The 13,841-nt window shown below is 41.1% G+C and overlaps 1 protein-coding gene across 1 annotated transcript; it reads right to left on the minus strand.

Moving 5' to 3' along the window:
- Positions 1 to 527: 527 nt before the first annotated feature.
- snx18a (sorting nexin 18a) lies at positions 528 to 10,158 on the minus strand. Its single transcript, XM_026321108.2, has 2 exons — positions 8,282 to 10,158; positions 528 to 1,909 (listed from the first exon to the last, which is right to left on the minus strand). Exons 1-2 carry the CDS (start codon positions 9,807 to 9,809, stop codon positions 1,656 to 1,658), a joined length of 1,782 nt encoding a protein of 593 aa, XP_026176893.1. The 5' UTR covers positions 9,810 to 10,158; the 3' UTR covers positions 528 to 1,655.
- Between the last annotated feature and the right edge of the window lie 3,683 nt (positions 10,159 to 13,841).

A 13,841-nucleotide genomic window follows, 5' to 3' on the forward strand; every position in this document is an offset into this window, starting at 1 on the left:
TGCATCTGTTATCTTGGTTATTGGTGGTGGTGCTGAAAGCTAATGAAAACCTCTTGCTGTTTTTGACCTTTTCCTGTTTGCTACGTGTTCACTGTCATCCTCTCCAGCACTTTTAACAGTGGCCAGATGTCCCGGATGGCTGGCCCAACCCTGCGCTGTCAGCAGATCTACAAGCTGAGCATGAGCTTAGTGTGAAACCCTGACATGGCACACCAGTTCTCCAGGGATGCTGCCAAGGAAACCTGCCGAGCTGTACAGTTTGCCCTCTTTGCAGCACTTTATAATGGTAAGGTTGTAAAATGGTAATGGTGGTGGTATTATTTCTACAGTGCGGGTGTCTCAGGCACTTTGAAGGACTGTTAAAAGGCAAATTAACCTGTTAGCATGTACAAAATCTTCTTTTAGCTTTTCCCAGCTGTGAGCAGTGTTCAAGTGTTCAAGTTCATGCTCTGGACTTCTAAATTAACATCAAAAGCTAAGAGTAGTTGAATATTTATTTGACAAAACACACACAACCAACCAACAGCTTTCTGTAAAGGAGGACTTTATTTTGCATCTGTTTCTATGTTAAGCTCTTCATGATGCAACCAATTAATCATAGTAGTTAAAACAGCAGAAGAGTTGAACTGTCTAGAATTGTGCTATCACAAAGACTTCATTATTAAAACCAGTGAGGAACCCTCTATCCTCTGAGCACTACCCCAAAACTAATGTTGAAATCCAATGTTTTTTCAACACAGTGTAACAAATGTTCATTATACTCATCCCTTAAATCAGCACCAGTGTTTTCATTGTTGTGTAAGGCATAAATTCCTGTTGTCAAAGATGGTAATCCTCTCCTGTTACACTGTGAGTGTTGAAAAATCAATGCTGGGGCCACTGGCGATAAAAAAAGAAAATCAACAGAACAATCAAACGGTATCATCTCCCATAAAGACACGACTCTTGTCCAAAGCACAGTGATCTTTTCTTCTTTCCAGACGGCAAAATGTCTAGCTTTGTAAAAACGAATAGAATATCTTTTGACATATACATAAAGCTTTTTAGTAAGTAGTAACAAAAATGACCAGAGAGATGGAATCAGAAGGCACAGCGAGACAGTGGTGAGAGTGGCAGCTCAGCGAGGTGACTGTAAACATTGTGTCCTGTTTGTCCCAGGACTGCGATACCAGGAAGGGATTGAGAGTTTGCAGAAGGCAGTGTGGTAGCCACTGGAGCATTGCTGCTCCTGGCAGTGGCAGTCACTTAAAAGCTGTTGGATAAAAACAGTGTTGTAAGGCTTAAAATATTCATATATGAAATCTAGCGGCGGGTCTAAAGACAGCAGAGGACACAAGGTTCTCTCTCTGCAGTGATTCGATTTATTTAACCCACACACATCCCATGAAATCAAAGGCATTAAACCTTAAGTTGAATTAAAAGTTGACCTAACTTTATTACATGTCCTCTCTTACAAGGGGACACCAAGTCTCAACCTAATTTGGTTGAAATATTATTACTGGAGTGTTTTCTCCGTGAATGCCCCTACTTGCTGGATGGACAGCATTCGGCAGTTTGTGGTATTGGCCATTGTCTGCCAAAACTCCACTGTCTGGCAGACGTGCATGGCCATATGAGACCAAGGTCTAAGCCGATGAGCTGAAACAAGTGATGTGTTATGCGTTGTCATATTTCTGCAGAGCCTCCTCTAGTTTGCCTGTGATTTTCTGGAAAAAGGCAATCTGCTGCTGTAGGTAATGCTGCATCTGTGCCTTGAAGTCACGCACGCGAATGTGGTGGAAGTGCTGGATCTCAGCTAGTGTGGCACAGGAGATGATGTTGCATCGTTCCTTGATGCCTTCCGCCTGTGCCCGGTCCATCTTGCCCTCCTCCACATGCTTCTGACTTTCCTTCACCTTTGTTAGGGCTCCTGTTTGAGGATGAGACAGAGCAAAGGTTTAGATCCTAATTCATTTTTTGTTCCGTGATCATAAATATAATTCTGATCATTTTTATAAAGCGATCTAAAAAACACCCACGAATATTCAACCAACGTGGACATCCAGATATATGAACAAAAATATTGGCCCACAACCTTCCGTTATATGAGATCAATCCTGTTTAACCTTCACTTTTAACTTATCACACAACAAACCTCTGACTTTTCAGTTTCGTCAACTTGAAAGTTAATAAATAAACAGAGATTGTGGACTGACTTTACAGTAAATCTATAACTTCAGGAAACTAAAAATAGATAGATTAAAAATAGATTGATTCCTAGCATGAAAAGTTTGTTCCAAACAGTCTGAGAACCAGAGCAACATCTGTGTCTGTAGTTAGTGAACATGAGGGGCCCGCCTCTACAAATATCTATTACATCATGTCACTTCAAAACCTTTTCTAAAACCCATTTAAGGGGATTAATCTCTCTGCTAAGGTTGATGGCAATTTCAGGGCACCGGCCTAACCAAAATGTGTTTGTAATGTTTAACTATTCTTTATTGCTGATGCTTTGATAAAGTCATTCACTATTCCCTCAACCACTCCCCTGAACAGTAATTATCCAATCATAGCTTAGCAACTGTCACTAAGCACATTTCCCTTGTAAGCTAAGCAGCTAAACAAGATTATATTGGAACAAAATAACAGTTAAGTTACAGTTACATGCGTATCATGTTTATAGTAAAAGATGCAAGAACAGAAAGCTTGAGGGGGCGTACCAGTAACAGGCCATCGTGACCACACATCTAACAAACTGTACTTTGCAAAAAAAGGAATTTAAAGTGTCACACTCAGTGACTCATCATGATTGCCAAAGCTCAGCCATCACACTGACAGGAAGACTTGATGTCTCCACTGTGGTGGCAAAAGATGACAGAGATGATGGTTTGCAACGACCCTTTTTCACTTCAACTGTTACTGCTGCTGCTTCCTTTAAAAAACATCTGCAGATTCTGCTGCAGAATACGCCTTCAGCTTTACTGGTGCAAAATCAAGAAACTGGCCTCCACCCTTCCAGACAGATGGTCTGATGGGAGCATAAAGCAGGGTCATAACACCAGGAGCTCATGAAAGATGACATATCAAAGTGCTGACATTTTCTGACTGACTAAAGAAAGAAATGTCAGGGGCAATAAGTATTATATTAAAATTCTAGAGAACCTGACAGAGTATGACCTTCTCTTTGAACTTACTTGTTTGTCAAATGTCAAATGTTTGCATGTCAAAGTTGGAAGCGAGAATGACTGCCAAAGACACAATTCTTTACGCACACTCTAATGTGCTGCACTAGTGGCGCTCAAAATATCAAAGATGATTTCCCAATTTACAGCTTTATTTGCAGGAAGTCTGAAATATTTCCCCTTTTTTAATTAGCTCTGCAGCCATCATGATATTTTGAGCTCACACACACGATAAAGCTAAAAACTGTAATGCGATTTCATTGTTCCAGCTCCTCAGTTGTGACGATCTGTTGATGAGTTGTTTCAGGCACCTTACTCTTTGTGTTTTGGACTGTGGGTCAAACAAACCAGCACATTTGAAGACACTGACTTGTGATTTACAAAACTGTGATGGGTATTTTTAAAAATCTTTTATGACATTTGATAGAACAAAAATTAATGAGAAAATAATTAGCACATTACTGGTCATGTATATAATAATCATAGTTCTAGCTCTGAGATGTTTTAAATGAAACTTGCTATAGCCCCATTCGATCTGTCCTAGTTCCTTCTTAATGTGGAAGAAAGATTGAGACACACATTAACCAACCCTCCTGTATCGTATCACCTATATGGAGTGTTGACACTGGCATGTTGTAATTGATCAAAATGACGTTGACGGCATGTAGCTGGTAATGTAATCCTCTACGTAATGGGTGTAGGGCAGAGTGTGAAGGTGAGACTTATGTCCTCAAGGCAGGCAGAAAAACTTCCTGCATTTGTCTGTCATGGGATTTTCTAGTCATTAAGTAAGCTTAGTCACCAGCACTCTGCTGAAATGCTGATTCATCCCACTTATTTCCTGAAATGTAAGATCACAGAAGACTTACTGACCTAACCCTACAGTAATTTTGGTCCTGACTTAAATGCTTTATGATTGCCTTTTTATTTACACTCAACGTGTATGGTTATTAATTTCACTACGCAGAGCAAAAAAAATATGCTGACAAAATCCTTTCCTCCCAAAATCTGCCTGGTTTGCTTTCTGTCCAAAGCTTCCTCAGATCTGAACCCAGATCTTTGAAGTGTCTGTAATGCAGACTGAACAGACAGAAAGAAGGAAAGAACACACAGTTAATAAAAAAAAAGCGAGACACGAACAAACACATATGTCCAAAGTCTTAAATGCCATTCCCAAAGATGTTTTCTGTACCTTGAAGGTCTCTGGCTCCCTGCATTTTAATGGACCAAGAAGGAATAATTGTTACCATGGAGACTTTATGTGAAAGGCAAAAGTTCAGACTTAGAAGATGGTATCTGCAGTGTGATATACAAAGCCACACAATTTTCACAGGTGCTGCAAGTAATCTTAGCAGGCCTGCTGCAAAACCATAACCACTAAGACAGAAAAAGCAAATAATCTTGGTTGTGCAAATGCAGATTTGCTAAAAAATATCTCATCTGATACTCACTTGATCATTATTAAGTCAATGATATGTCTTTTATTCCCTAAAGTGGCTGACTGTTAGAGTACTAACCAGCACAAACATTCATGTTTATTTATACCTGCACTATATACTGTATATGCAAATAGCATCAGTGATCCAAAATGTAAATACATGAGCACAAGTGAATGACAGTGTGCAGGAGCGTTCTTTTACAGTAAGAGTTTAGGATATAGCACAGTGTGTAAGAACCAAATTTAATCACAACTAATCTCTTTAAGATTATTAAATTACGCTGCAATGCATCTGATGCCTTCTTGAACAACTTCCACCTCTTTTATTATTGATTTTATATTAATATAAAGCGATATTCATTCACGATAGAGAGTTACTGCTCACTACTCAAGCCCAGCATCATCTATAGTGGTTAATAAATTTTGTAGCAAACTGCAGTGTCACACTATAAATAAGAAAAAGTCCCGTGTGCCTCTGAAAAAATCCTCCCTGGGTATACGGCGGTGGCAGCCAGCCCTCCTGCGTTCACTGGAGGCAGCAGCTTCAGCTCTTACGTAATCCCTGGTTACACAACACCGAGCCACTGTGAGCCTGTGACCTGAACAACCAGTGGCAATCCCCATCTCATCATTCCATCATGCGATTCAATTGTGTGTTAGAGGACATTTCTATAGTCTGTAACAATATACCGGGCGGACGTGCAGCTTTTGCGAAGGAGTTTCAGTTGTAAGGCTGACTAAGCACCTGGCATCATTTTCAATCGGGACCTTCCCTGTCGTTCCTGCCATTGTTTTGTCACATGATGCGACGATAAAACTGTGATCACAGAAAATGCAGCTGCTGCTATGGTGCTGGATAAAGTTAAATGGTTCTGTATGTCTATGACTTTAAACTAACATTAAATTACAAAAATAGAAAATTGTAAATGTAAACACTGCATTAAGTCCATCACAGTGTGCCTTTCCATAAGAGTAGTTTACTTTATTAGCTTGCTAAAGACTGCAAACATACTGTGGAACTGGGTGGTGTTCTGTTATTTTAGTTAACTTGATAATATGCTCAGGTCTAAAGTCAACAGTGTGTTTTTCTTTCAAAAGCACTCCAGGCAAATTTGATACTATCACATTCTGCTAGTGTTTGAACAAGAACTTTCAGCACTGTATTAAAGTGCATGTATTTAAATAAAGACTGTTTTTGCTGTGTCAAAAGAGGAGATGTGTGCTCTTCAATAACGCTTAAAAGGGGCTTTTCCATTTCCTTTACCACAATAAAGTTTTTTGGTGATCAGCCTAACCAGAGTTATCTTTAATCCTGTCTTTGGACTGTAAACAGTGGTCATTTTTAAAACCCCTTCCTTTTTCTCAAGAGCCAAAAATATACAAAAATAACATTATCTAATTTTGCCGAGGCCACAGTATCAGATCAGGACAAAAATGGGATTATTATATTGGAAAATGTGAAGTTAAATAGGATTTTAACAGCAAATCCACATAATATGTCAATATCATGAGCTAGTATTGTCCCTGCCAAGTTGCAAGCTCATGGCTAATGGTGTCTCTGCGCAGGTGGAGATCAATAGGGTGATGTTCAATGTCCCTCTGTAGGGAAGCTCACATTTCACTTATCACGTCTATGGGAACACATAAAAACATGTCTGGATCTGTGGTCCTCATGAGATATAGCTAAGAATACAGTGTTTTGACAGGTTGCTCCTGTGTGAGTGAGCTACAATGACATGACTGCAAGACCACCACCAGTGTCAGTATCTTAAAAGGGGGTACTGACCAAATTAGTCTGTGCTTTTAAAGCTGGCGAGAAAAATCTTGATTATTACTCCACCAATACATGGATACAGCACTATTCAGAGTTAAATGATCTACTTAGCCCAAAGACTTTCTGTGTGACCACATCTTGTGCAGAAATGTGTAGTGTTTACAACAACAGAGGATGTGGCCTAGCCTGTTTTCAGGTGTCCAACTGTGAGGACACAGCAATAAGTAGAACACCACTTGTGGACATTTCCTTCACGCATTTATCAGTAGAGACGTACTTAAACTGAGCCTACAGATGGGATAGAACTAAAGACGGCTGCAAATATATTAAATAGACAAAGAGATAGGCAAAGGGGCAGCCAAACACAGAGGATGCACCTGGCTGTGATATTTTTCAGCTCCCACAAACTCTGCCCATAGCAAAGATTTCCATGTGCGGTAACATTTCTTATCTGTGGAACTGGGCGGGCCTTACCACATACACACTGGGTAAAGGGCCATGTCACCTTATTTGGGCTGTGCTTGGTCTGCGTGGCAAACTTGATTTGACTGGGAAGTTTGTGTCCCACTGCAGCCTAAACACCGTCTGTTCTGTTTCCCCAATGTCATCGCCTGTGGACTGAGTGGATCCAGTGTTTGTTCATGTCCACATGCAAGGCTAAATGCAGGTTGAGTCACTTTGGCCAGTTATGGCATGAACGACCCCTTTTGGATCATATACCTGGTAAATTAAACACGGGACAAGAGCCAGACCTCTGGTGAATGAAAAGATTAATTCCCATCTACGTCTAAGAACCACTGAGCATGAAAATGAGAAGGATTAGTTCACATCATCCTGCTGCACATAACGATGTTTTAGGCAGATTCGCAATTTCCAGTTGTCACCGTCATTGTAAACATTTACATTTCATGCAACTTAAAGAGAAAACTAGTAAATGGAATCAGAAAGGCTCAAACGTTGTCACATATAAATGCCCAGGAAGCAGCTAGTCAGGTATGACCTAACTGGAGGAAGACCAGTTTAGTTTGAGCTGCATGTTTTCTCTAGATTATCAATTTTCCTCCCCACTAGAAGGAAGCACATACAAACAGCAGTGAGGGTTTGCTTGTGCCTCTTGTGTAATGGTGTTGCAGCTCATGAGAGTGACATTTTGCGACACAATGAGAACAGTCACTGGGTTAGGGTCAAGTAGGAAGCCAGCCTACATTAGTCTAACATTGCATTGCTGTTCAAAGACTAAAAATGTGTGAATTATGTAATTTTTGACCAAATCTCATTTTTAAATTTTGTCAAATGTATCTGTCTCCACAACACTACTATGCAGTAGTTCCACTTGGCATGGAAAATCAAACAGCCAAATGAGAGCGGCCCATTGAATTCAGCAGGTGGGACAAACAGCAGCAGCAGCAGTGCAAACACTGACTATTTGTTTTACAAAGTGACATAAATTATAGGCTAATTGTCCCCTCACTGCTCCCTGCTGCTGACAGCTAACAACTGCCTGAAACAAATGACACTGTTTATGTTGTTATGACTAACAAACACATTTATTTCTTGACTTTAAAACCTATTGATTGTACCTCAACCAAACATGTGGTAAGTATGTGTTTGTAGTGAAAGTTTAATGGACTGCAAAAGTTGGATTATAAACCATTTTAGGCAAGAAATTTAGTTAGGTTTGAATAATATGTGTCCTTGTTGCTCAGTTTTATTTTGTCAGTCTTGTCCTTATCAGTCTTTAGAGTTTTTAATAGTCTATATTTGATGTAAACATTAACAGTTGGCAACAATCTGGAATCAAAAAAACATGAAAACAATCAAATAACCATTTGAAAGCAACCTTACACAAAATGATAAATGAGCAGGTGAGAAGTTTAGAAAATGTTTATGACAGTGTTGTTAGTTTACCTTTCTGGACGTGGATGATGTCTGGGTAGTTTGTCAGGTGTCCTTGGTAAACCGCTAACAAATCCATAATGGGGTCGAGATCCTTGTTGGGCTGCTCAGCAAAATACTCCCCGATGGCTTCATAAACATCCCCAGTGAAGGAGATAGCCTGGTTGAGCCCTGCAGAGTATGCCTGCTGGTCCATTTCAAAAGCTTGGCTCAGGATCTTGAATGACATCCCCACTTTCTGATATTCCTTCTTAAAACCACTGATCTGCTTGCGGGCAAACTCATTGACAGTGGTGTTGACCTGCAAGGTGCTGTCGTCCATCCTTTTGGTGAAAGTCTTGAATCCATCAATTTTGCTCTCGACCTCCTGAAAGTCGAGAGGGGCCGCTGGGGTGCTGATGGTGAGGAAGAAGTTGGCACCGACCATGTCGTCCTTCTCTGCCTTCCTCTTCCCCTGCTTCCAGGCCTTCTCATCTGTGCTGCTGCAGGTGAGGAAGTGCTGGAAAACATCACACCTGGCCAGGACAGGGTGGCTAGTCATGTGATTCATCCACCATATGAGGCCTTTCCTCCTCTTGGAGATGAAGTCCTCCTCAAAGCGACCTGTGGCTTGTTTCTCTGGGATGTGTGGCACTGAGATAACAGGAAATTTCTCCACCAGCCGTGCATACAGCCAGTCAAAGTGCTTATACCTCCTGTTCACCTGGGTCTGTGTGTGGGTGGGGGTCAGCTTGTAGGAGATGTAGCTTTTCATGCCCTTGAACTTGGTCTGTTTAGTGGGATCGTCAATCGTGCAAGTGAACGGGTAGGGGTTCTCCTGCCACTCAGGACCGTACTGACCCATCACCACACAGATCTTATCCCCATCTTTCACAAAGCCTGATGCCTCCCCAAGCACAAACGCCTCTCCTCCTGACTTCACAAAGGTTGAAAACCTGTTCAGGTTCCTACTGACAGTGGCAGAGCTCTTCGCTTGCTGTGCGTTACCTCTTGACATCGAGGCTGTTGACACCCTGTAGGTGGATGGCCCATTACCCTCGAAGTCATGATACCTTCCTCCTGCAGTCCCTGGCTCATCTGCCACAGTAGAGCTGTCATCCCATTCATCATCCCAGTCGTCATCGCTGCCTTGGCTGGGCTGCTGGTAGGCATGCGACTGCTGGGGTTGCTGCTGCTGTAGAGGAGGAGCAGGGAATGAGGGGAAACCAGGAGGAGACGGTTTAGAAAAGTTCTCAACTTTACTCTGAGGATTGTAAGAGCCGTCAAAACCTCCGGATGGGACGTTGGCGTATCGCGAGTCCGGGTAAGTCTCTCCAGATGTGCTGCAGCTGTTGTTGTTGAACGTGGAGGTGGCGTCGTTCCTCAGGATCTCCACGTAGGAAGCGGGGAACAGTCCCCTTTCTCCTTTGCTGTTCGTCCCTTCAAACCAGCCCTCAATGTCCTGCTCGCTGTACAAAGTTAGGATCTCGTTCTCCTTCACCGACACCTCCCCCGGGTTTTCAGAGTTGAAGTCGTACAGCGCCCTGGCTCTGAGCGCCATGATCCACCGAGGCTGGAGGCAGAGCAGGACAGCGGGCTAACTTAAGGCAGCTGGCCGGGATGGGAGGGAAGCGCAGCGGGCAGCTGGGCTAGCTCAGGCAGCCCACCCGAAACTACTCCTGAAACTCGCCGCACAAAGTTCTCACAGTTAAAAAAAAACGTATTTATATCCCTCCCTGTCCTCCTCGTTGATCAAGCCTGAGAGGAAAGTGCTGTGTGTTGAATCCAGAGTTTGCAGCGTGGGGGAACTGGTGGTGCGACAGTATTTTCCGCTCTAATACTAATCAGAAAGATCCTTTCTCCTCCACAGCGACTCGGACGCTTCTGCTTCACAAGCTGCGCTGCGACTGCAAGTCAACCAGGCTGGATAATCGAGGGCGGAGCTACAAGATGCTGCAATCCGGCCAGACAACACAAATCAAGCGTCTGTGAGTAGCGCAAAAGCTTTTCCAGCCTGCGGGGGAGCCCCATTAGGAGAAATGTTGGTGGAGAAGGTAAAGCTCCTACTATAGAAGTCCTGCATGTGGCCTTTACTGGCAAAATGTATGTAAAAGCTGTGCAAGGAGGAGGCTCCTTTTATACAGTATTAAATGTGAACACAGTATTAACCAGCATTTATTGCATTTTATGAATCAGTTACTTAAAGGCTTGTGTTGTCCTGTGCTTGAGGGTTTCTTTTATTGTAAACCACAGGATTTGTCCAAATTTCATAATGTGTCCAGATGTGGTCCATGATTGCCCTGCAATCCTGTTACCACACCTGATTTCCAGCAAAACTATAACTTGCCCAACTGCAAAAAGTCTTACATTTCTCAAAATATGGCAAAGACACAATGACCAATGTGTCCTCAATGATCACACTGCCCATTCAGGATGATTTGACTGGAATGGAAATAGATTTTTTTCAAAAGGTTCAGTCAAGACTAACATGGTAACACAGAGCCAACGCTGGGCTTAAAAATGCTGAGGGCATGAGCCCTAGTGCCCTGAATGGATTTTAAATATTATTTTATTCAGTTTCCTGCAACTCATAGCTAATCGTGTTTATACAGTAAGGTCTATGTGCTATTTTCACAGCTTTCTCCACACTATGGGAAACTTTCTGCCTCAAATGTGAACATCTAGACAGAACATCTGTTTTCGGCTTTGATGTATTTACTTAACTGGGTATTACATGGTAGCTTATTAACCAGACACTGAAGCCTGTGTTGAGGCCAATATGACGTCATGAAACTTGAAGTCCCACCTGGTTGGTTTGAATAAGAAGGAGACTGATGATGTCCGAATAGTCTGGGACAAAGCCAATCTGTTAATGTGTGTGTCATCTGAAAGGAATGTAATCTAAAAAGCACGACTGCTTGCTGACTGGTCCCAGAGTCAACACTCATGCTATCTTTGGTGAATGACTCAGTGCCACAATCATGTTCTGTAGGTCTATTTTTAAGTCTAGTGCAAATTAATCAATGACTTTTAAATCCATGACATTAAAAATACATGGACACATTGATTGAACATACTGTACAAGCAGTCGGTTATTCTGTCCAGTATATGAATGGCTAAATGTCCTTCTGTTACTATTTTAGTCTCTCAGTTCCCACCATTAACACCAGAATTCAACAGGGCCCTCCAAATGAATATACTGTATGTAACTGTGAAGGGCACAGTAAATAATTTAAGGGTCATAAAATTATGAGAGGTGCCTGCTGCAGTTTCCTAAGAGGATCTAGTTTGCTTGTTTTATTCAACTTGCAAATCGAAAATTAAAAATAAAACAGGAGGATATCACATTCCCATCCATCCATTCTCTATACCACTTAGTCCAATTCAGGGTCATGGGGGGGCTGAAGCTAATCCCAGCTGACAGTGGGTGAGAAGCAGAGTGCACCCTGGATAGATCACCAGTATGTCACGGGGCCAACAGACGGAGATTAATTCACACCTACGGGCAATTTAGTTTCAACAGTAAACCCAAGCCCAAACTGCATATCTTCAGACTGTGGGTGGAAGCTGGAGTACCTGGAGAAAACCCACACAGACATAGGAAGAAGATAAAGACGACATAAAAGTTCCCAGGTTTGAATTGCATTCAAACCCAGAACCCTCTTGCTGTGTGCCGACAGAGCTAACCACCATGCCACCAACTTCACATTTCAGAAGCTTTAACGAATTTTGCTTGAAAAATTACTAAAATGAAAAATTGATTGTCATAGTTGCCAATTATTTTCCTATTTATCAACTAATCAATTTTCTAATTGCTACAATAATCTGACCTTGTGTATATGGTGAAGGTTCTTTTCATATACACAACAAATATGAATGCATTTCAGTTTAGATATTAATTGTCCCCAAAAACAACATTCTTTTTACATCAAGTTAGAATGGAAACATAAGATATGAACACAATAAAAAACACATTTTACTCCGTTAGGAGACTGTATTGTATTGGCAGAGTTTATTGATGTTTATTGATTGTTGCCAGTGTGACATTTGTAAATCAGATCTTTACCTGCTTCCTATAATTGACTGGAAATAGCAGCTACATTTTGATGTCCCCCTACAAACTGCAGTTCAGACTGTATTAGTCCTGTAGCCTACAGCGTAAGATTTGAAAGAGGTCTGTCCCATCAACTAATCTGTGATGCGATGTAAATGTACAGCTTCAAAGAACATAAGAATAACACTAAAATAAATATGGACTAATAAAATCCAAAGTTACATGAAATAATCATGTGCTTCTATGTTATCATTCCACCTAATGTTTTTTTTATCTACACAGCACAGATTTCATGCTTTGTTGACATTTTATTTGATAAACAAACTATTTCCTTTGGGAAACTTGTGTCTTGGACAATGCAGCAAAGTCTATGATGAGATGCCTTGTACGCTGAAAGATACTGCCCCCTCCTGGACTTTTGTGTGTGTGTGTGTGTGTGTGTGTGTGTGTGTGTGTGTGTGTGTGTGTGTGTGTGTGTGTGTGTGTGTGTTTTTCAGAATAATTTATGAAGATAAAACGTTTATTCACTTGCTAATGCAAAGCCATAGGGTTATTTTTACATTAGGTAAAAATAATATTAATGTTAATAAAACACTAAGTCTAAATAAACAAATGTAAAGTAATCATATCCTTAAAGTATAACTACCATATTCTGATAGACCACCAGAGGTCTCTCCTCTCACATCTGACTGGGTTGATATCTGGAAAAAGACAACACTCCTCTATTCATATTACATATGCTTCAATTGTTCTTTATATTAAACCAAATGCGGTTTAAGTCTTCTCCATACCTCTAATACTTTTTCCAGGGAATCCAGTTCACCTTTCACTTAACTGTGATCAGAGAGAGTTCCTTTATAGCACAGCACATAAAATATTGAAGAGGAGTGTGATCTCAAGGGAATATGAATTACTTCAGTATGCAAGTTGCATCACATTAGCAGATGTGATTTATAGCTGCTCTTCCTCTAAACAGGATGATATCACATAATTGCTTTGTCTGGGTTCTGTGTTTGCTTCCCTCTAGATAATTCTTGCTCATTTTTGTCCTGTTAATTATAGCCCTATATGATATAATGACTTCCCAAGCTCAAACAGAGGCTTCTGTGCAGACTCCTGGGGAATGAAAGCCAGATAAGTATTGTCACAAAGGGTGCCATAGACAAAGTAATAATGCAGTCATAACTCTTTGTGGCAAGCTTTCATGAATTTGCTGTAGATACTTAAAAAGATGGCAGATGACACAACACATTCTCAAAGTATAGAGTTACCAAATCTAGAATAACCCAAATGCTGTTCTGTCACTTGACACATTACAACATCACAAGGATTTGTATTCATCTGACAATTTTTAGTCAGCCCACCCCGTGGTTAGGCCTACGTGCTTCAGAGGATCTAGTGTTTAACTTTGAACTGTGTTTGTACTTTTTTTCTTCCCTAATGGCCTGATTCATTATGTATTGGGTAATGCACTAGGTCATAGGCTGTTATAATTTGTGCTGCTCCAGGCTTGATAATACTGTGGAGAAAAGGTCAGAT

The sequence above is a fragment of the Mastacembelus armatus genome, chromosome 9 (assembly GCF_900324485.2).
Source record: "Mastacembelus armatus chromosome 9, fMasArm1.2, whole genome shotgun sequence".
Lineage (NCBI taxonomy): Eukaryota > Metazoa > Chordata > Actinopteri > Synbranchiformes > Mastacembelidae > Mastacembelus > Mastacembelus armatus.

Excerpts from the sequence above, each read along its gene's own strand:
- snx18a (XM_026321108.2), bottom strand. The coding sequence starts at position 9,809 with ATGGCGCTCAGAGCCAGGGCGCTGTACGACTTCAACTCTGAAAACCCG. Across the intron at positions 1,910-8,281 it reads CATCATCCACGTCCAGAAAG|GAGCCCTAACAAAGGTGAAG; the intron begins GTAAACTAACAA and ends ATCCTCAAACAG.